Source organism: Sphaeramia orbicularis, chromosome 2 (genome assembly GCF_902148855.1).
Source record: "Sphaeramia orbicularis chromosome 2, fSphaOr1.1, whole genome shotgun sequence".
Lineage (NCBI taxonomy): Eukaryota > Metazoa > Chordata > Actinopteri > Kurtiformes > Apogonidae > Sphaeramia > Sphaeramia orbicularis.
The window spans coordinates 12,838,594-12,863,422 of record NC_043958.1 but is presented as its reverse complement, the minus strand read 5'-3'; the positions used below and the strand labels follow the sequence as shown (position 1 = coordinate 12,863,422).

At 40.1% G+C, this 24,829-nt stretch overlaps 1 protein-coding gene across 1 annotated transcript in view; it reads left to right on the top strand.

Moving 5' to 3' along the window:
- The first annotated feature begins 733 nt into the window (after window positions 1–733).
- The window catches only part of LOC115434058 (prospero homeobox protein 1-like), a 39,224-nt gene continuing 15,128 nt past the window's right edge, over window positions 734–24,829 (top strand). The window contains exons 1-6 of the mRNA XM_030155728.1: window positions 734–1,226; window positions 4,598–5,020; window positions 5,677–6,291; window positions 7,245–8,465; window positions 13,147–13,254; window positions 23,425–23,619. Of these exons, the coding sequence (XP_030011588.1) occupies window positions 4,670–5,020; window positions 5,677–6,291; window positions 7,245–8,465; window positions 13,147–13,254; window positions 23,425–23,619 (2,490 nt within the window). The 5' untranslated portion in view covers window positions 734–1,226; window positions 4,598–4,669. The remainder of the gene's footprint in view (window positions 1,227–4,597; window positions 5,021–5,676; window positions 6,292–7,244; window positions 8,466–13,146; window positions 13,255–23,424; window positions 23,620–24,829) is intronic.

Genomic DNA, 24,829 nt, shown 5'->3' with positions numbered 1-24,829 from the left:
TCCACTGACCTCTGATCCCGGGAGAAAAGCACGTTTCACATCAGGGACATTACATGACATTATATTATATCATATTTCTGCGTTTTAGATCACTTCATTTGATCGTGGATGTCGGAGCGGAGGCGCGCGGTTGTTTCCAATTACGCACGCTCAATTACCACTGCATAAAAGGCACCAAAATATGTCTAATACTGTATATGAGAGAGGAGGAAAGCAATGTGTGTAAATGCACAAAAATTATATGGAAAACTACATGAAATTAGACTGATAGTAGCAGAGTATATGCACTGTAACATTACAAAGTTCTGTCCAGTGGATTTTATACGAACTCCAAACTGTTGAGAATGCAGCTTCACTGTCATTTATCAACAAAAGTACTTCAGTTAGAGTAAAAGTACTGCTTGATCTGCGCTGTTTGGAGGATGCGGTTCTATTCTGTTCCTACACTGAGCTTTCTTCAGTTTCTAATTAATTGAAAATAATAATAATAATAATAAAAAATACAATAACTATGTGAAAAAGTGGAATCGACTTCCATCTAAACTCTCTAAACGGTGCTCTTCAAGTGACACCTTAACTGCACAAGTACTTCTGTTTCTCCTCCGCATGTGAAAAAGGCTGCTGGACCTGACTTTAGTTTCTCCTGCATCCTCCTGTGCTCCTCTCTCCTCCCTCTCCGCTCTAACATCGCGCTGTTTTCATGGGGGGCTCCTTATAAATATAATCCAGCGTCCCCGGTTCCTCCTCCTTATTGGTCAGGTGGAGCCGTTACCTCACTCCGGGGCCGATGACGCAGCGTCTTCACGTATCCTTCATGTGCGTCTCTTCTTGTTTCTTATTGAGTCTTGCGGTCGGTGAGAGGGAGAAAAGCGGGATTCGCGACAAGCCGAGAGTGTCGGACGGACCGGGTGCGCTCGATACTAAACACTTCCCATCCCGGGAGGAGAGCGGCGCACAAGAGCAGCCTCTCTGTGCCCGTGAGTGTCTCTCTCCCTCTCTCTCCCCACACTTTCTCTATGAGCCTCTCTCTCTCGCTCTCTCTCACTCACTCTCTCCTTCTCTCTCTTTCCTCTTGCGCACACACGCACGCACGCGCACGCACGCTCTGTATACGTCTCCACTTTGCCGTAGTAAATTACGCATTGATCTGAACGGCGAGTGCGGATCTGTCTCTTGTGTTCGCCCTTTCTTCGACGGACAGACTTCGAGACGCGCTCGAGAAACAAGTGAGTACCAACACTTCTTTTCTTACCGTCCTCGCTGCTTCGTGGGCTCATCCATAGTCGACAATGTGTGTTTGCTTGTGTGTGATTTGTCAGTGCATCCTGGGTATGTTCGGCGCAACTCAACTTCCACTCTTAGTTGACGGAGACGGTCCATCTCCGGCACAAAGTGTGGATTCCAGATGGTTTTAGGTGAATTTAGGAGGATTTTGTGGAAAACACTTTGTGCTCGTGCGTCAGTGTCAGACTTTTACCGGCTGCATGGAGCTCAGGGTTGAGCTCATTGAACCCCTGAAGTTTGTTCCACATTAAAAACTGTTTTAGTTGTCTTCTCCAGTGGTCAGTTTATGCACTCCAGCCTGTATTTATTAAAGCACCATCCGCTTCTTTGTGGATTTGGTCGTATTTTGCTTTTGTTTGCTTTACAGCCTAATTCCAAACACAATCAGTGGAACAAATAAAATAGCATTTATTGGTTTGATTTTCAGTTTCTTCAGGAAAATGAAACTTAGTGGGTGGACGCCTTAGAGTTTACAAGAAATAAATTAACTGTCGTTATTCAACTTATCAATCACCGGTGATTTTATTATGGTCCTCAGCTGAAAATGTAATATCCGCACGTGGTTTGGAAACAAGTGGATGCATTTCTTTCCACCGGCCCAGTTTATCTACTTTATAAAGTTTGCAGAAGAAATGTGCACAGTATGGTAGTGTCCTTCAGTTCGAGCCGAGCTGTCCTGTTGTCTCATTATTGTGGACTAATCGTTGTGTAAACTAAGACAAACAAGCCGCGGTATTTGCCGTCCTTAAAGCCGTGCGTAAAAGTGACAGCCTGTGTTTTCCATCCGCCTCTGTCCGCTCTGAGCGCACACTCAACTGCACTGATAAGCTCTGAGGAAAATCCACCTCACACTTCACTATTTTCTCACTTCTATTCACAAAGAATACCTGCATGATTTGGTTCCTCTCAGACCTACTATAGGAAGTAAAAATTCTGCACAATGTAACCTCCAGTCTTGGTTCATACGGACGTTACATTTCCAGGAATCAATAAGACCTTTTTTTCTACATGGGAAGTTCAGACTTTTTACTAGTGTGTGTGAAAATTTTACCATTAAAGAGTCTTTTTGCATTTATCCTGTACTTCGTCATTAATTTTTTTTCCAGTCATCAGTGAGCCACCACTTTTCCCTCCCTGGAAATATGCAAATAGTCAGAAGTTATTCACTGCTTGCTTCCCTTTTTAGTTCCCAATTACAGAGTTATTCTTTGTCTTTGAATTCATAAGAAAAGAAAACTTCTTGTTTTAATACGTAAACCACACACTCTCACCCTCTGACATCTCCTTTCACAATGTTCACTTCCACAGATGTTCCATTAATATGTGAGAATTTTCAACCTCTAGTCTGTTCACGTGCCTATTTGTTCCCACGCAAAACAAGGTATTCCAAGTGTCATTCTGGGACTGACTGACTTCAGGGTTTACTTGTGATACACTGGCAACAGCTTCTTTTCTGCAAATCCTGACTTTGACCTTAAACACAAATTTCAAAATAATCAAGTTTAAGCTCTGCCCCAAAAGCTCTTTGGACCCCTCTAATCTAAACTGTTTGTCTCCCACTCCCTCTGCCTCCTCTTTGTGTGTCCGCCAGACCTCTGTTCAGAGTAATGCTGAGCAACCAATAACGCAAACAGGGAGCAATATGTGTCTGCATGCATGTATGTGAGTGTGTATCTGGGTCACTGCCGGCCACTGCTCTCAGAGGCTTTGTGGACCACTGAGTGTTTTTTTTCTGATCGTTTCTTCTACAACATTTAAACTAAGACTCAAACAAACCCCTCTCCCTTGCTCGGAAAGGATTTTATTTAGTAACGGCCCTGCAGGAACAGAACAGTGTTTGCTTTGTATCCTGTTGAAAAAAGGCAGTTGTGTCCCTGATTTAGTTTTTTAAGTGTTTGAGCTTGTTCTCATTGTGTCTGTCTTAAATATCGGATGATTTAAGTGCAAGACCGATTGAAAAGGGTTCAACTTCATGTTCTACCAAACTGTTGTAGGAAGCAGATTTCATTTGTGAAACATTTGCCTAAACCCGACCCTGAAAACACTTGCAAAATAGATGCAAACATTCAATGAAAAACGCTGGCTGTGTACACGTGTGTGCAGGCACAAATATAAGCAGATATTAACTTGCCCCATTTACCGATCTAAAAATGGTGTTTATTTAGGGCCCTCTTTTGGATATTTTTAATACTTTTTGCCTGCAATCATCTGATGAGGACTTTAAATAATTACCCTGGTCTGATTCAATTTTCCTAATGAATTAATGTTTTAATATTTAATGTGAGAATGTTAGTATCACACATATAAGCTTCCTGTCACTGCACCATCTTTGGTTAGGAGCAGTGACAGGACTTTTCAAAGCATCAGTAGAGAAGATAAACCACTATTTGGTGCTTTCATTGCTGTTATAGGTATCTCTGCACTTGCCGTATTACTGCCCAAATATATTCACTCAAGACGGAAAAAGAAATCCTAGCTTTCATTACGCAATACGTGGAAGACGTGAAAATCTGAAAAGCGGTAAATCTAAAGTGGGAATATGCATTGGATTGTAGTTTTTCCTTTTTAAATATTTCAATAACATCAGTGCTCTTCAATACAGGTATGATAAGTATTATTTCACACTTTTTTTCAATTTATGTCAAGGTAAAAGGGAAAACACAAAAGGGAACAAAAGTTCAGCTTTTTTGCCTGAGAGTGAAGTGAAACCCCTTTGACAATAAGAGAGAACCTGTCGATTCTTCACAGCTCCTCACAAGATGCAAAATCAAGGTTAGCCCTCAGGGGGCCAAGAGGAAATGGGAAATTATTTTGGTTATTACAGGCAGGTGTTAGTTCTCTGTGGGAATATCTCCTTGAACTATTTTAAAGTGTGTGTTTTTTTTCTCACTGTGGTTCCCTTGCTTTTGGTTGAGAAACTCAGTGTGACTAATTTTTAGATTTTGCTCAGTATGCAATCAGTATAAACAGCTGCCCCTGTTGGTTTTGGTTGTAACATATTTTTGTCATGGTTCAAAAGTGCTAATTATGAAATCATCTTGCGGACACACACTGCTTTCTTTAATCGTCCAAAAGATTACACCCAAAATATTTTTCAATGCCTTTCTGAACAGATCATTTTTATTTTTTTATTAATACATGCCGGCAGTGATTTCAATTAATAACATTTGTTTTTCACCCACTTCATGGATAATTTTGGAAACTGATGTTTTTTCACACAAAAACAACTAAATTACTCTGTGTACAACATACAATATTTCAGTGTTTTTTTTTTTTTATTAAATAAAAGGAATCTGTGTTTGTTATTCACCAGGAGGCTCCTGCACTCGTTTATCCAGTGTGCGTATGAGAACCCCTGGTCATGTCTGTTTAGCTGCCCTGCGTGATGCCTGATCATGACAGTACCACCCTCCTAACCAGACAGACCAAGCGGCGACGTGTCGACATCGGGGTGAAAAGGACTGTGGGTAGCGCGATATTCACCCGCGCCAGAGAAACCCTTCTTGACAGCATGAACCAATCGCACGGCCCCGATCAGGAAGGAGACTGCTCATTGGTCAGTCACGGCCATGGGGGTACCAATGGTGACGGAGAGAAGTCCAATGTTCTTAGGAAATTGCTAAAGAGAGCCAACTCCTATGAAGATGCCATAATGCCTTTCCCCGGTGCTACCATCATCTCTCAATTACTGAAGAATAACATGGGAAAGAATGGAGGCAGTGACTCCGGTTTCCAGGTATAAGCAAACACATGTGACACATCAAGTTAAAACAGTTAGCTCATCAAAAATGTAACTGAAAGCCAGTTCATTTAGTCTAGACTGTCTTGGCTGAATCCATTTTCTACTTTTCATGTACTCAATCAACTAAACATACAAACTAATGATTATTAACGCATCACCATACATCAGTCTTTTTAATAATCTTAACATTTTTTAAAGCTTCTTGTCAATCCCGTAATACACAACATGTATGTTCATACATGTAAGACCCCCAAATTCTCTATAAATAATTAATATGGTTGAAGGCTTTGGTAATTAGTAATTGATAAAAAAAAATAAAAAATCTCTAAATGTGTTTTTTTGCAATGGTTTACTTGCTGAGAATTATCTACTTCACTTTTCAATCTTTGTGCCGTGACAGATTCAGGGTTCTACATCTGTACATTTGTAAAATGCACATCTTGATCATGATTCACTGAAATCCTGCAGGTAGTTTCACCTCTTAAATTCAGTTTACGCTCTCCCTTCAGCTGATGAGAGCCCTCAAAACCTCAGTCGTCATTTTGTACAATGACAGTGAAAGATGACAGTGACCTAACATGAACAAACACTTGTCTGAAGGAGGACGTGGGCATTACATTTCTGATTAGTTGCTTCCTCCTCTGTTCCAGGGAAGTGGAGCTCTGTCCAGTGGTGGCTCGGAGATCCAGGCTGAAGATGCATGCAGTAACTCCTCCCGTGACAGGGACAGTCCATCTGACTGCCTCTCCCCTGGACCTCCTCTACCCCCTCCACCCTCTTCCTCCTCCTTTGGACGACCACCGCCTCCTTCAAACCTCAACTCCCACGCTCCCTCTCAGCCGCTGTCCCTGTCCACCTTTGACCTGGACAGACTCTCAGACGAGCACCTCCGTGCGAAGCGAGCCCGCGTGGAGAACATTATTCGTGGCATGAGTCATTCGCCGTTGGTCCGGCCCGGCGCAGGTGACCACAACCAAGACAGCAACCGCGACAACGAAAACAGCAGCAACAACAGTAACAGCAGTAATGACCCCAGAGTGGACGGCAACAGCCACAACCACAGCCGGAGCGAATGCCCTTCTTCGCTCCTGAGCTCACCGGGTTCACGTGGTGGTGTGGTCGGTGTGGGTGAGGTTTACCGAGAGAATAAGAGAAAGCAACGCCTGCCACAGCAGCAGCACAGCTTCACACAGCTGGTGTGTTCAAGACAAGAGCAGAGGCAGGAAGAGAGACGGCAGCTCAAACTACAACTAGAAGACATGCAGGTTAGTCGCCAAATAGAATCAACGCCACACAGACATTTATGGCTGAAAAGCACCACAAGAATTTCCTATAAAAACACTGTCTCATGTTTAAGAAGTACATCAGATATGTAAAACACCAGAAAAAATATGAAGCACATTAGATTATGAGGCCAGTTTCTCATTCAGATACATGTACCTAGAATTCTATATCACGATAGAGCAGTTGTCTATTATCTGATATGATGCAAGATAGTCATAGATAATACATAAGAAGAGTAAAAAATACTCCTAAAAAGGTAAAAAGAGGGAATGCGTGTTGATCTGTTTTTTCTCCAGCCTATACCACTTATTATATATAAAAAAAACAAAAAAAAACAGACATTTAGAACTGAGACACTTTGGAAAATCTTAGTGCACCAAGAAAACATAGTTGAATGACAAGATGGTACGGGAAAAAAATAATATTATTCAGTGATATTTCAACAATATTATCTGTAAGTTTTCTCAATAAAATGGAGGGATGATAAGTAATAAGAAGTAGTAGATAGATATATGTCGAGTGATGGTGTGTTATGGTAACAATGAAAAAGAGGCAGCTGCATGAGACCCAAAAGTAGCTCATTTTTATATGATCAGTCTGTTAAAAAATAAGGATTCAGATCATCTGGGTTGAATATAGGACCTGATAATCAGACAGTCTGATTGTTGGATCCCTGTGCAGGAATTATTCACTGCCTTGTCACACCAGTTTCACACAATATCAGATGAAATGATGCACAAAAAGTCTTTGCTAAGTGCCTCTCAAACACACTCACTGCAACTGCCATGCCTGACATAATATTTGAAGTGTGTTACAGTGAAAGAAACTGTGACTGATAGTATTTGTCCCATTTCTGTTTAATAATACAGAGGCATAAATGTACATGCAAGGCAACAATGCATGAGACCAAACCCATTCTCTGTGCTCTGTTTAGAAACAACTACGCCAACTTCAGGAGAAGTTCTACCAAATCTATGACTCAGAGACTGAGGAAGACGAGGAGAATGGTGAGGGTGGAGACGCTGACCGTGGAGGAGACAGAGAGGAAGATGGCAACCTGTCGGAGGACAGTATCCGCTCAGACGGCCTAGAGGAAAGGCACAGGGACAGAGGGCGCCACAGCCATGACGACCTGTCAGAGCTGGACCCGGGTCTTTTCCTGGACCGGGCCCGGGCCCTCCTCCGAGAACAGGCCCTGATGGACGGAGAGATGGAGGATGACACCGACGGCAGGGAAGAGGAGGAAAGGAATGGAGAGAGGGTGATGAAGAGAAGAGGAGGGGCCGGAGGAGGTGGAAGGCAGTTAGCGGAGACACTGAAGCAGGAGCTGAACTGTGCCGTGTCGCAGGTGGTCGACACTGTGGTTAAAGGGTTCTCCTCTCCCAAACAGGCCGCCGGTCACCATCATGGCTGCCACAGCAGCACGCCAGCCGCCCCGTCTTCTTCCTCAAACTCCTCCTCCTCCTGTCCTCCACCGTTTGGTCCCCTTCCCTCTCTGACCCCAGACTCACGATTTGGCGGCGGCGCCTTAGCACTTAGCCTGAACGGCGACGGCAGCCCCACTCCAAACTATCACGCTTCCAACCAGAGGCTGCACTGCTTCGGTGACGTCATCGTCCCCAGCCCGCTGGATTCGTTCAGCGGTTTGAGTGGCAGACTGAGCGGTGTCCCAACACCCAATGACCAAACAGAAGCACTGCCGCTGGTTGTGCGCAAAACTGGAGGAGGAGGTGGACCAGAAAATACCAACTCCTCTCTTCCACCTCCTCCTCCTCCTCACCATCCCTCGCTTCATCCTTCTCCACTCACGGCCTCGCTTGGTTTTAGCCCTCCATCTTTCCGCCACCCTTTCCCACTCCCTCTCATGGGTTATCCTTTTCAGAGCCCACTGGGGTCACATGGGGCCGGGGCAGGCTATCCTCCAGGGCCCAAAGACCACCATCGGTCCTCGCCTGATTCCATGGACATGACCAGGGAAACCATCAGCCTCAGAACCAAAATGGCCTCACTAGGAGGAGGCCATCTCAGTCACCATCACCACAGGCAGAGCTCCCCGAGCCAACACGGGCCTGAAGGTCTGTCGTTGTCCCTCATCAAATCTGAGTGTGGGGACCTACAAGACATGGCTGACATATCGCCATACTCAGGCAACACTGTATCCTTTTCTCAGAGACAGTGTTTTCATGTGTGATCGAGTGTGTTTTCATGTGTTTGGAAGAGCAACATAAATTCAGAGTTGGAACAGAAATCAGGTTAAAGTCTATCTGTTCAAAGATTAAATTTTACTATTTTGGAAACTTAAGTACTTGCAGAGTTAGCATATTACACACAAGATTACTTAATTGCACCTATTATTAAGAATGGATGACATAAAATTAACAGTACAGGAAAATAAAATATCACATGACCAATGCTGGGAAGATCACCCATCATCTCCATTAAGAATGCAGTGTAGTTATGTAAAGTAGTGTATTACATTTAAGTACTTTTCATTGACTTTTCTAACATATATTTTGAACTGGGCTATAAAAATGCAAACCCTAAAAATACTATTTAAATCTGGCATTATATAAACCTAATTTTTGTTTCAATGGCTTTGTTTTAACCAAGGAATTGCCAAACGAAGGCATTCCTACAGTGACTGTGATATTTTACATGTAACGTATTACAATCGCATTTATCTGGTAATTTTGTGGCGTCATGTCAACACTGCACTGATTCTGTAACCTTTTTAAATAGATGAGTGTAATATTCCTGTTTGATTAAATGAGTATTTTCTAATTCGCTTGTAATAATTAACTACAGTCAAAGAATTCAAAGATTTTAGTATATGATTATGTATTTATTTAATTTTTTTTTAAAAGCAGATACAGTGAAATGCCTTAGAGACAGCAGTGGCAGCAGGCAGTAGTCGCCCTAAGTCTTAAATATCAGTTAATTTGCATTAATTGGATCCTGGTCTAAACCTCTTGTTTCCTCACTAAGTGGGGAAGATGAAACGGGGCGCGCCGGGTCTTGCAAGGGAGGGTAGATTAAACAGGTCGCATGCTGCTCTCTCAAGCTCTTTTAAGTCTGTGCAGCAGGTTGTGGTGTTTAAAGGTGCTGAGAAAGGCTAGCCCCCTCTTCTCCACACACACACACACACACACACACACACACACACACAGATGCACACACTCTCTGTTCCTACTGTCTGAGACACTCTTGTGCTGTTAGCTTCTCTTTCATCACAGAGACTTTGTACATAAACGCTCAAAGCAAATCATATTTCACCGTGTGTGTGTGTGTGTGTGTGTGTGTGTGTGTGTCTGTGTGTTTGTGGGTTAAGACCGAGCTCAAAGCTAATCATATTTCAAAGACCACAGTGACAAACAGGTGAACACTTCCTTTTTTACATGAACATATTTTGTGTCTGTGCACATAAGGAGAAGTGTTATATAGAAAACGTACACATCGGTTTCCTCCTTACAATTTTTAGCTAGTAGACCTTCTCTGTTACTCCCTTTCATTTACTGGCCTTCGCTCTCAGTTGCTCGGCAGGTGTGTGTGTGTGTGTGTTTTACTTCCTTTCAGTCGACACACACACACACACTCCCTTTCATGGCGTGTGCTTGTGGACAGGTGTTTGCAGGTAGCTGTTTATCTTGTCATTTCTAACCTTTCATACGGCGGGGGCTCTCCCTACCACTACGCAAGTACACATTTGGACTTACACATGCATACAAGCACCCGCACACGCACACACACACACACATCTGAGGAACAAAGTAAAAAGAAAAACAAGACTTTGAACCCGACAAATAGAAACTCCTTGCAGCTGCAACAAGGATTTGATCACAGTGTCATCTTCAAAGGCAATTTAGATGTTGCTTTAATTAAAAAAGGGAATATTTGTCACGCCTCTTGATCCCGCTGATTCGTTTCATTACAGAACGCTATCCCATTCATGGAAGGGAAAAAAATCTTTGAAACTGGACATTAGTATTTCAAAGATATTGACCACCCTTCAATCCACCCTTTTTAGCGCTTTGTGTCAAAAAAAAAAAAAAAAAAAAAATCTAAAATCTACCTTTTTGGGGGGATTTTATTAGATTTTACCAGCACAAAAGTATTCACATTTATTAACAAATTCAGTCAGATTAATTGACAGCTATTTAAACATCTGTATAATTCATTCATCAACTAGTTCCAGCTACTCAAATAAGACTATAATTTGCAAATCCTTTGGGCTGATTGTAAGGAAAAACAAAAAATAAATTGTCAACTTGGCAAAGAAAATACAAATTAGAGAAGTAATTGCTGTTATTATGTAGAGACTTAAATTATCTGTCGTATATACTTAAGACACATTCATACACAAACTAACAGACTGAAATATTTTCCTTTTTTACGGTATGTACAGTCAGAAAAAATTATTAGACCATCAAAAACAATAGTTATACAATCAAGTACTAACTCCTGTGTGTATCATGTGACTAAAACAGACAGAAATGAAAACATAGAATGTCTTAAAGCACTGTTTTTGGCAGTACAGTGCCATAGCTATTGATGTAAGAACTGAAGGGATTTTGGTTATTATCAAGAAAACCATGGAAAATGGATAGATATCAGCTCTGAAATTCAACTCTTATGAGCCATTTTTGTTGTTATCATTATATTTGTCCAAACAAATGTACCTTTAGTTGTACCAGGCATTAAAATGAACAAGAAATTGAAGAAAACAAGGGGTGGTCTAATAATTTTTTCCCTATATTTTAAGTTTAATGACTGGAATCACTATTTGTGCAGAGGTGTTTTAAGTCTCTGCTTATATCTCTAGTTAAAAAAGTGCTTCCTTGTTTTTTTTTTTTGTTTGTTTGTTTTGTCATTTTGCACATTTGCATGGCATGGATGACACGGTGATGGCATTGAAAGAGATGTAAAGGTTTGAAGAAAGCCTGGCAGTTAGGTTAAGGTGTTTTGCATTGATCATAGTTCACCTGAAAGGCGCGTCCACCCACACACTCAGGTCTGTGTATCTTTAATCTTTTGTATAGAGCTGAGCAGATGTCCCCCATTCATTTATGAATTTATCCCCCCTCCCTCTCTTCTCCTCCCAACCCCACCTCCCTAACCCATTCACTCGCTAAACACACACACACACACACACACACCTGGCAGCAAGGTCAAGTTACAGCTGATACCGTAAGCCCTGTACAACGCACATACTCACATTTACACTGATGGACCGAATCACAGATGTGCATCCAGATAAACACACACTGATCCAAAAGAAAGAAGAGGAGTGAAAGAAAAAGAACATCGCAGACTGCATTACTTATTCACTGACTCACTTTAGCTACCGTTACACACACACACACACACATATATATATATAAATATATATACACACACGTCAGCTGCTTTTTATTCATTATGATGTGGCTTCACACCGTTTACTCTGACTGGTGTTTGTGCGCAGGTGTGTATTTGTGGGCGAACACAACGTATGAAGTGACCTAAACAAACTCAGATAGTGACAGGTTGGCATGAATGTTAACTAGGCAGTGGTGTTGTTGTCCAGTGAACTGACGTTTCTGCTCCTAAAATACATGATGGATGACAACATGACTCACCTCTAGTTTCACTTACTGGGTAAACAGTGTGTACGATCATGCATTTAGACTGCCGTAGTGGAGTAATCGCTAATAATGGTCATGGCTTAAATTTCTTCTATAATTCAATTTCTTAACCTTTTAAACAACTTCTGAGTTTATGGGTTGTTTTTTTTTTTTTTTTTTTTTTACCCTTCTGCCAATTGCTGATGCTACTCTGTCCCTCTTCCCTTGTTCCTCTTTCCAGCTACATAGGGCCCCTGGGGTTTCAGTGTGTGTGTGTTTGTCTGTGTGCTAATTGACCTTGTAGGGGGTTCCATTGATTGCCTCATCTTCTCTGATAGATTATAGGGCTGTTAATGTAGTAGGGAAATGGCAGCGTGGCGGGGCACAGCTGTTGTCACACACACACACACACACACATCCACTGTCACACACAAACACTCGTCGTCCCTACATCCAGGGTCCCAACAATTATTATTTTCCATGTTGAGACAGTGTGTTAGACACTGAGGCTTCAGTTGGCGAGATGCTGGAGCGAATGTGGGATTTGATCCAAAGCCAGCAGGTGCTTGTGTTTGCTTTTTGCTTTGGGTGTAAAATGACACACCCATTAGAGAATGGAGTGTCTCTATTTGTAACTCATAATTTTCAGTGGTTGTGTTAAATGCTTGTACTGTTATTGTTCTGAGTTTTACTACAGCCATGTATTGGAACCTCGAGCCATCAACTACTTTTTTTTTTTTTCCCGAAACAAAATCCTTTACTACCAGCTAGTGAGAGCAGGGTTTACATCCAAACACCCATAGGTTTTCAATTGTATGTAAGAACTTTGATTTAGGTTTGGAAAAGACTGGTTTAAATTAAATACTAATAAACACCTTTTCCTGACTTGAACCACATGCTATCAGGTCTAATCCTGAAGATAAAGATGATTAAAAGTTACATATTAATGTAATTTCTGAGAGAGCAGCATCACAATTTGTTAGAAACATGCCAATATTGACATATATGCATCTGTAAATGTTCAGAAATATTAGGATTCTGTGTATTTGTGGATTTTATTCTATTGACTAGGTTGGGATCCCATAGTGCAGATGAAACTGCAGTACAATGAAATAAAAGGCATGTATGAAGTAATTGTTTAAGGAGGATTTTCTGCAACAACATACGCCTTTTGATTCTGATCGTTTTGAGTGTGTACAAACCAAACTGGCTGCTCCTTAACACGTTATCACCCAGATTCAGGAGGGCTTATCTCCAAACCACCTGAAGAAAGCCAAGCTGATGTTCTTCTACACCCGTTACCCTTCCTCCAACATGCTCAAAATGTACTTCGCCGACGTCAAGGTAAGACCTTGCCCTCTTTTTTAAAAAATTCTATCCACCTTTCCTCTCTCATTTATCATTTTGTTTAAACCTCTTAGTAGACTTCTTTTCCTCATTTATAGTTTTTTCTGCTTCATGCCCTCTCTCCTTGTTCCAGTTTCACCTCCCTTAACTGGTCTTTTCAATTCAGGTTTTTGTTTTACTGGAGACGTTTGGAGTTAAAATGACTGAGTGTGGGATAAAAACAATAAAAGACACATCTGACACATAAAAGCCACACGTACTCACACTAACCCTAACCCACACAATGACAAAAATTCAATAAATTAATGAATATATTATGCTTCATAATGAGTGCCAAGAGTGAGAGGACAAGGACAAATCTATATTTTAGTCTGTTTTGAGTTTTATCCACTGATTCTTTAGTTTGTAAGGTTATTTATCATAAAGATTAGGGTGCTTATGTCTACAAAGTTGCTCTCAAATCTAGTGCATATGTGTAAAGCTTCAATCGGGTCAATTATTTTTGACTGTCTAAATATAATACAAATTAGCAATAAATAGAACTGTGACAAGCTAAAAATAAAAGAGCGACTTGCTGTTTATCCTGACACTGCAGACACTTTCAGGCTCAACACGGACCTAAAATGATGCAAGTTCAATGTGATCTTTAGAATCAGATCTCAAAAAATCCCACCAGTGTGTTCTTGGGTGACAGATGGGACAGATGAGCTGTTGTAAACAGGTGTGGGCCGTTGTCTGAGACATCTCGCTTTGCTCTGTTCAGATTTACTCACACTTGGGTGTTATTCCGACAGCTTTCCTGACCTCTCATTATCTCTCCTTGCCAATTACTACCGTCATTTGTCCATTTTGTTGCCTAATATAATTTGGGTTTCTTGTTTTTGTGTGTTATTCCGTTACTCTGGATGTGTGTGTGGGACCCTATAGCGCAGATGGGTGCTCCAGTCTGTCACGTCTTTGTGGCATAATTAGAGTTTCTGGCCTTAATCGGCCTGGGGTTGGAGGGTGGTGTTAACGCCCACTTTCCCTCTCACACACATACTGTAACCCCCCCCCACACACACACACACCCACCCACACACACACACCCTCCTCATGTATACAAACTGGCATTAACATTCATCTCCCTTTCCTCAAAAGCACACAATACAGTGCTTTCACTCTTACTCTCACTGACATAACACAAGAAGTTGTACAGAATCGGCTCAACCAATCAGATAAATCAGGTAAAAGGATGCACAGGGAAAAAACAAAGTATGAAAATTAAACACAACAACAAATTACAAGACTACGAGAGTAAGAAAAAGGAGATTGAATGTGTATGTTTGAGGGGGGTTCTGAGAAAATGACAGAGGGAGCAAGGGGGGGGGGGACAAACAAATGAAAGAGATGACAACAGAACAACAGCTTTAAAACAAAGGCGCTGATTGTTTTGTGTTTACAGGCTGTATTTTGCAAAGGAGCATACGGCTCCTCGGCGGATTCAGGACGCTGTATTCAAATGAGCAGTCGCACACACACACACACATATACACAGACACACACCAGCTGCCCTTTGGCTCATATCTGTGGTGACCACTTCCTCATGGCAGTGCCACATCCTCATCAGCTGCCATAGCAACAAGGTTCGCTAGGACACGAGGTTGCTAGGCAAACACAAGGTTGCCAAGTCTACCTGCTAGCGCTACTTGTGAGTGAGTGTGTGATTCATCATAACTGAGAACAAGTGATAAAACTGTACTTTACATACTTTTTACAAATTATTATGACCTTCAAATTTAGGAATAACAAATAAAAGGTAAAAAAATAAATAAATCAAAAATGTTTCTAGTGCTTCATCTTGCATAATTATTAGACAAATAGAAAAATAAGAAAACAGCATAAAAGCCACTTCATACTCAATGAGCTCCAGGCTTAAATCTGGATTCAAGTCATTTTATTTTCTGTCAGAAATAAGAAGGAAACATATAAAACTGTTATGTGCTGACACTGATAATATTCTATAATCAGCTTACTTCCTTTGTCTAATTATCCGCGTAAATATGCTTACATTTATTTAGCCAGAAACACTGCTTTGGGAGTTTAATTTGGAGAGCGAATCATTTAGGACTAATGAGTTAATGCATAGGATCAGTTTATGAGTTTAGAGATTGATATCATTAATCTAAGTCTCCAATCTGGGGCTTCATCGCAAACCGATATTCAATTAATCTCTACATCTAAACAAATATAGATTCAAATTAAGAGGTGTTTGCAGTGTTTTGGCCTGCCACTTCACTCGGCAGATGGACAGTATTACAGCCACGATCTGTAACTGCACACAGACACAAACAGCGGGATTTACTGAAATGAAGACACTTTTCTATTGGAATTTATGGAGTAAATACCTAAACTGGCTGAACTGAAAAGACTGAAACCAACAAAACATTAGCCTTCTCTGTTTGTTTAAAATCTACTGAGGGTGTCAATAGTGTGAAACAAATGTACTGTTAATTTATTAAAAAGCTCACAGATGGTTTTTTTTTTATTATTTTTTTAAATTGTATTTTATCTTTATTTAACCAGGAAGTCCCGTTGAGATTAGGAATCTCTTTTGCAAGGAAGACCTGGCCAAGGTAGCAGCCATATAACGTCCAAACAACATAAAACACATACATGATACACGATGAACAATAAAACACAATAACGACTGCATTAAGAAAACCCATGACATTCCTCCTTCACTGCATTCTCCATGATACTTTTAAAATCATTAACAAAAGTGAATGTATGTAGTTTTACAGTTTTTGAAGATTATTCCACAACCATGATGCATGGTAGGAAAATGGTGATTATTTACTAAAAAAATCACTAAAAAGCTCCCAGATGTGCTTAAAAAGACATTCTACAGGAGTGGCAGGAAAAATGGAGATATGGGAAATATAACGCTGCAGAATGTTAATGATTCACTGGTACCAAATACCAATTTCAGGGGAAATCCATGACACACATGGACCTGGAAGTTGCTGGGAGTAGTCTGAAACAGGTGCCTTTTTGTGCATCATTTCATATCATTTGTCAAATTCTATTAAACTGGCGTCATAAAGCAGTGATTAAATACACAATTCTGTATTTTTGGCTGTTTAAGGGTATTTTTTTCTTCAATCACACATTGTGGTATGATTGACTGCCTCTGTACAGTGAAATTATCTGTACTATAGAAAACATGTGATTTCAGGAGTTCCTCTGTGTATCGAACTTCCACTTTACAGCATAAGCATGTTCTTACGTATGAAAGGATATCAGTGTGTGTATAACATATCAGGCTTTAGATAAACAGAAGTAATTTTTATGGAATTTGTTCAAACTCTGTGAATGATAAAGAGACTGATGATGTTTTTTTATTATTCATATTTTATGCAAATGATGATTTATTGTCAAATTTAGTTTTAATTGAGCTGTAATCCCAGTTAAGCCGGCATATTTTTCTGTGGGTGGAACTGTGATTTTGCTTATTAAAAAAATGAATCATGGTTAATCCTATTTGTGATGAGCGAGGCTCTTCTTCTCGGCGCGTTATTCAAGTGTGTGGAAGATTGAGGGTGAGACAGAGCGCCCTGTTGCTATCTGCCTCTGTATGTGTGTGTCCCGTTTCATTGTCCCATTGAATTCATTACACTCATCATTACCATATTTCCAAAATCCGGGTCAATGTCTCTTTCTCTTTTTCTGTATCTCACCCTCTCCCTTACTCCTTCCGCTCCCCCGCCTCCCCCTCCTTCCCAGGGAACAATAAGTACCATGTGTTAGGAGGATCAGGCAGATTCACTGTAAGGGAATTAGGGCCCTGAATGGCTTCCCCTAATTGGACTTGAATGGACTTTGTCTATGGGAAAGTAGTTCTTAAAGATGAGCCTCTTATGCACAATGGCCGCATCGCTCTGTGTGGGAAGTGGGTTGAGCTGACAACTGTCACAGATGAGCAAGCACGAACATACACATAAATACACATGAGTTCTTAATTGCACAGTGAAAGCTCTTGCCTTCTGACCAGACAATCATATTCTCAATGTTAGCACGAGACGCCGAGGTCGCCTCCGACTCGTCTTGAGAGAGTCAGTGAGAGTAATTAAGACCTCGTTAAGAATGGAGGAGTTAGGATTAATTAGATGCTCGCTGGCTCGGGGAGCGCCTTCTGACTCGCACACTCACCAGTTCCCTGCCAGCCGAGGGCTTTTACATGCACTCCGTCTCTTTAACACACACATGCACACGCTAAACGCAAGCAGCGACACATTTATCAGCCAGTGCCCTGAAGACTCTTTGCCTGGAGATGCCGAAATGACATCTTGATGCCGGCGTCTCAGCAGGAATCAATTAGCGTCTAACCCGCCTCTCACCCGTCTTGCCAATTAGAGTTACACAGCCAATTTGGCAACGTCAAGATATGAACCAGCAATAGTGTGTATAATGATAATGATTTAACCTCAATTCAATAATTACTGTTTTAACAGTTTAAGCATTTGTCTGAAGATGGTGTCATTTATTTAGAAACATCTTGAACACAGTCACCTAATTGAAAATAAATATACACTGTCAGCACACAGCAGCTCCACATAAACGATGAATTAATGTTATTTAAGAGTTACTGTCATGTATATACAACAGGTTACAGCCTACCCAGGTAAGGCTTAGGATCATCTGAGCAATGTCTGATGGCTGATGTACATTAGTTTAGAATCAAACTTAGTGGCTTAGGTTGTGTTTTAGATGTGTTCTCCTTTAAAACCCAAACATCCACTGGCAACCAAAACCATCTACTGATCTAAACTGTTAAATGCCTGTTGATCCACTAATCCTATCAATACATCTTCACAATACATCCATTCATCTTTTCATGGTCATCAGATATGACCCATTTGGGCGTTCAGAGGCTCCGTACTGAACATGGAAACACCGTCATCTTCTACAGTACAACAGTGATTCACCAGTAAAACCCATGGGATTTAATAAATGACAGTAGATGGAGACACTTGGTTTATATTCACTTAACCCTATAACACCAAATGTATCATATTTGATACATGAGTTTTGAGGTTTTCTAAATTATCAGTGTGATTTTTTTTTTTCTTGAAAAACCTGATGTGTACAATTAGATACATGCAATACATGGATAATCCACCAAAGGCCTTTCCAGTGACACTATAAGATTGTCATTAATGAGGAAGGAGGCAGAACTTTGCCAATTTTGAAAAGGAATTACCAGTTTGTTAGACATGTTTATGTTATATTATGTTTTTGTTGGTTCAAAATAATATTTGAGACCCGATGTATCAAATATGATACAAAACTGAAACTCATACATGTATATAAAGGCTCCAGTTTCAAAGAACTGGAATTTTCTATCAGTGATTTAATGGTTCAGGCTTTACAGGGTTAATGATATCTTTGCTGAAAGTTACTTTTTCTTCAGTTTTCTCTGTTTTTGATATAATAACCAGTAACTTTAATCTGAGCTTTTACTAAGATCTATATGATCAATAAATTAAATACATGAAAATCCATGATTTTCACTGAAAAAAAAAAAAAAAGCTAAAAAAGAGCATAACATTCTAATAAACAGTGATAAATGAAAATAAACATTCATTTGAGAACTGCCACAAAAGTAGCACTGGGTCTTTATGGGTTAAATTAGGTTTAATCCATACATTTTGTCCTCACACTTCTGTTCTAACCACAGCAGTAAGTGAAAGCTCCATGCACTTTGGCTCTGGGATGTTATAAATTAGGAATCTCTCAAAAACCACCACCACCACCAAGTAACCCTCCCTGCAGCATATTCTGTCGAATAAATCATAAAAAGTTATTACAACAGTCATTCTTCCAGGATCCACAGGAAGACTTGAGTGTTCCTATCGTGGGTTTATGTTGATTGTGCACATTCACTGTCCTCTGGAAAATGTGCCTAGCTCTGATGAATCCGGTTGAAGTGGGCTGATTCTTAAAGGATGTGTGCGTCTGCTCTTCCAGCCTGCCTCAGGGGCTGACAACAGCCACCATCAAGGGAAGGAGAACGGGGGAGTCGGGCACTCTGACACTTTCTCTGACACTCTCTCTTTCCCCCTTTTGGTTGTAAACAGAAATGGCATTCCTCAAGCTCAGCATTTTACCCGCCCCTATCTCTATTCTCTTTCTATCTTTTGTCTCGTGCCTCTTGTTTTTTGGTTTATGCTGATTGTGATGAGCCGGACGGAACGGGGGGGGGGGGGGGGGGGGGGTGAGGGCAGGTACCGGGTCGGCTCTTTTGTGTAAATGAAAAGCAGTTTTTGAAATATTCTCAACTTTTTAATTTTTTGATGCAGTCTGTAAAATGTTAAACCTGGTCCAGTTGCATTAGATGTTTACAGAGCCTGAATACTGACAACTGTTTCCTATTCTGGGGGTCCAAACGCACTTATTTAGACCTGTCTTTCCCAAACCCAAAATCAGTTGAAGAGCTTTTTTTATTTTTTGTTGGGTCGCTAATTGTCATAGTAAAATGTATAATAATAACAAATGTTCATTATTCTCTGTATTAAAATAGCAGAGTGGCGTCTTAATTAGCTTTATTAATATTGCAATTTAATGGAAAAAGAGATGTAACAAGACAAAAAGGACATAAAAGGTGCAACATTGTCAACACAACATCAATGATTCAACAGTTTGAAAATGGTAAAAAAAAGAAGCAACAAGTTGAAAAAATATAAAAGATCCAAAAGCAGCTAGAAAAAGTGTAAGAAAATGTGTAAAAGACGTAACAGCAAAAACAATAACAACAGAAGAAAAAAAAGACCTGGTTTGACTGTGGAAGAGCCAGTAAAATTGCTTTTGTTGTGGAAACCGTGATGTATTTTTGCTGATTATTTGCCTGTGACTGTCAGGAGGATGTTGTGAGTGGACTGAGAGGTGGATACAGGGTGACAAAGTCAGCCCCAGAGCCAAAATGTCCCAGTGATCGTATCTATAAACCTACTGACAAGCGACGGTCAATTATTACTGGATATACTCATAAACGTTCCTAGAGCACACAGTAAAAATGTAATGCATGTGATGTCAATGTAAAGTCTTCCAGACAATGACGAGGGGACAGAGAACGTCACTCATAATAATGCAAATTTGAAGAAATTTTTATATAAATGTAAAAAAAATGTTTTGAGCCAAAAAAAAAAAAGAAAAAGAGCTGTATAATATTATGTGTAATAGCTGTAATTAATGGAGCAGAAGACGAAAATCAGTTGTTTTCTTGGATCTCCTCATCAGTCCACACAGACCTGTTGCTACTCCATGTTTTAGAATTTTGAAGAAATATGCATGAAGACGCACAAATCTGCCACAGCTGATCAGAGATATTTTAATGTGGACTACAATATTTAAAAAGGTTTATACAGCTCCAAAAAATCCAAATAAGCATAAAAATTTAAAAAAGTTGACTTTGCAGATTAACCCATAAAGACCCAGTGGTAATTTTATGGCAGTTCTGAATAAATTTTTCTCTAGATTCAACCTTTCTTAAGTGATTTATCACCATTTATTATAATATTATCCTCTGTATTTTGCATTTTTTGAGGAAAAATTGGATATTTTTACATACTTAATTCACTGATCATGTAGATGTTCAATAAAGCACCAGATTTAAGTTGAGGGTTATTATATCAGAAACAGAAAACTGAAGAAAAAGTGACTTTTCTGCAAAGATATTCATAAATGAACATAAACCCAGTGTGTCCATCTACTGTCATTGATCCAACTCCATGGGTTTTACTGGTGAATCAATGTTGTAGAAGATGACAGTGTTTCCACGGTAACTACAGTGCTTCTGAATGCCCAAATGGGTCATATCTGATGACCATGGAACAATGAATAACTGTATTTTACACCAATTATTTACATGTATTGATAAGATTAGTGGATGAACTAGTATTGAACAGTTTAGATCAGTAGATGCTTTTGGTGGGTGGTGGCTGTTTGGGTCTTTATGGGTTATTTATACATATTTGAGTGTGCATGCAGCTACAAATGCACAACTAAACTAGAGAGATTTTTTTTTTTTTTTTTAATTCGACAGCTATCCAACTTTTTATGTTTATATTCTATCTACATTCTTAGGTTGAGATTTACCTTCTTAAAATGTAAAACTCAGTTGCCAGCTTCACTTTCTGGTACTCTGATACTTTACTACAACAAAGTAGGAATTACTTTGCATTTAAAAACTCATTAGACATACATGAAAATCATTTATTTAATATTAATTGTATGTTTTCAGTCACAACTATGGTCCCGTTTTGGAGTGGCAGCAGTTTGTTCTAACTTGTACAGATCAGTTTGTGGACTTGTGCTATGTGCCTGTGTTGTTTGCATGTCAGAGGACTCCTGTGACTCCATCATTTGTGTTTTTAGACGGACAGATGACATCGTCTTGTGTGTAACGGTGTGTTAATTGCTGAGTTATCACGTTCCTTTCGTGCACAGAGTCTTTTGTGGGTCAAAAACACCCCCGCCGCAAACACCCTTACTCCTCCTGTCGCTATGCATTGTAAAACCAACCCTCTTTCCTTCTGCTGTGCACGCACACACACACACACACACACACGCCCCAACCCCCCCCCCCCCCCCCCCCCCCCCCAATTATGCTCCATTATGTCACCCCCTCTGACCGCTCCTGAAAAAATATCTCTGTCCCTCTGTCATCCTCTCATTCTCTCTCTCACTGCATTCCTTTTTCCATTTTACCTCGCTACCATTCATCTCTCTCTCTCTCTCTCCTTCTTTCACCCTATCTCTCTCGCTCATCCCTTGTTCCTGTGAGACAATGCCTTGTAACAATACCAAGCTTAATCTCCGTGTCAAAGCCGTTTTTCCCCTTCATCGAACACACACACACAAACACACATATACACTTTCACTGGGCTGTCACTGTTTTTTTTTTTTTTTTTTTTATGCTATGTTTTGCTTCTTATGAGACGGAGATGTAAACGCAGAAGGCCGAGCAGATTTCACACCAACACAAGTTTGTTACACCAACTGTTATGAACAAGTGCAAGTACTTAACATCCTGAAAGACTTTAATTACACTGGATAAATATTTATTTCCTTCTTCAGTAATGTTAAAATGCGTGTCATTTCTAAGTATGTTTTTATTTGGCCATGATGAGCTATTTCTCTGGCACATAATGTTGAAGAAAAAAACAACTGTACGTTAAAAGCCTGCATAAATGTTGCTACATGGCAGACACTTTTTACAGTGTGCAGCAGAGGGCTGCAGGGCAAGGACAGTGTTTGATTAGAGTTGTTTAATGTTGGTTCTGCTCAGTCTGAAAGCCCATGAAGGCTTTACAATAAAATAATATTTGGGTCATTCTTGTTTGATTAGGAAGGTTTCTAGGGGGCGATTTCTTTTCTCAATGAGGACCCTCTAGGTGTCGACACTGTTTTAGTGGCTAATGAGGTGGATAAAGGAAAATATTCCAGATATTTTAACTGTGCATGTGTATGTGTGTGTCTGGTTTAATAATAGAAAGTTAACTGGACAAATGGCTTTTGTAGCTTGCTTTCTCCTTGCGTTTTTATGTACATGCTCTGAATATATGCCGACACACACAAGAAAATGTAGGCAAATTAGAACAATTTTCTCCTGTTTAGACTTCCTTTTCAGTTTTGTATGAAATTTTCATGAGGCAAAAACAACCGAAACCTACAGATTTACATAGGGCAGTAAAAGCACGAGGTTAAAAAGGCGCACCTTTAAAAATCTTCATTCTGTACATAGATGTCATGCCTGAAACTGAGGCAGGCACTCCTGCAGAGGCCAAATACGGGGTTAGAGGATACCATGCAAATAAGTCCTGAAGCAAGCATGCGTCCACACTAATATGAATCTACAAAACAACCAAACAGGCTGCATAATAGATTTACCATTTACTTTCAAAGGATCAGATAGACGCGAAAATCTATTTTAAAAATGACTCTTTATCACTTCTAGACATAAGTTGCTCTTGCTTTTATTGTGTGACTTTGTCTACAATTAAAAGGCACACTGGGAAATGTAGAAAATCCTTAATTTAACTAACAGTGCTGTTTAGAAAATGAAATCACTCTGTATACATTTAGTTAAATACCGACCGGCCTTAACATTTACATTTTCTGTCCCAGTTCAATCGCTGCATCACCTCCCAGCTGATCAAGTGGTTCAGCAACTTCAGGGAGTTCTACTACATCCAGATGGAGAAGTTTGCACGGCAGGCCATCAACGAAGGTGTGACTGGAGCTGAGGAGATGACCGTGGGCCGCGATGCCGAGCTCTTCAGGGCGCTCAACATGCACTACAACAAAGCCAATGACTTTGAGGTAAGTCAGACCAGTGTTTGAAATTTCAACATCATTTTAACCCGTAAAGACCCAGTGTTACTTTTGTTGCAGTTCCAAAATATTTCTTCTCTATATTTAACTTTTCTTAAGTGATTTTTCATAATTTATTATGAAACAATCCTCTACATTTTGTGGTCTTTTTCAGTGAACATCAGGTATTTTCCTATATTTAATTTACTGATTATGTAGATGTTCATAAAAGTTCAAATTAAAGTTGAGGATTATTATATCAAAAACAGAAAAGCTTAAAGAAAAAGTGACTTTTTCAGCAAAATCTATCATGAACTGAACATAAAACAAGTGTCTCCATCCACTGTCATTGATCCAACTCCATGGGTTTTACTGGTGAATCTATATTGTAGAAGATGACAGTGTTTCCACGTTCTATACGTACCCTCTGAACGTCCAGATGAGTCATATCTGATGACCATGAAAAGATGAAAAACTGCATTTTACACTAATTATTGATATGTATTGATAGGATGATTGGATCAGAAGTTATTAAACATTTTAGATGAGTAGATGGTTTTAGTCATAGTGGCTGTTTGGGTCTTTATGGGTTAACCATAACTAAATGTCATATTTCTCCAAGGCCTATACTATGTCTTAATCATGAATTTATGCTTTGCTCTGTTGTGTTTAGGATAAAAAGCTTCTATAAGATTGATTCAGACTGTAAATATTTAGACAAATAATTTTAGCAGTCAATTTTACTGTTATGTTCCAAGACTGAATTTTGCACAACTTACACATACTCGCACAAACGTCCTCTACCAAGTCAGCTGTTCAGAGCGCAACAGTCACCTCATGATTCTGCTGAGGTGTGGATGTCGCAGTATGTGTGTTTGTGTGTGTGTGTGTTCGATGAGGCGAAAGAGGACGCAGCTCGAGGCGCGGGTGTCCTTGTCAAAGCGATTTGCAGAAGTCACATTCTCTCCCTCACTTTTTTTCTCCCAATATTGGTCTAAGGGGACCTGAGGGCCCTTAAACCATTCAACGTAACATCAGCAGCATTTAGATGTCCATTAGCGCACACCCCACCGCTGACACACACACTTTTTTTTTTTTTTTTGCTTTGGGAAAGGAGTATTGAAGCTTAGTTGGAACTTAAATACAAAGAGATACCCATATACATAATGACTTCAAGGTAACAAAGTTGTTTTGGAAGGATGAAGCGCAAGTGCTTTGC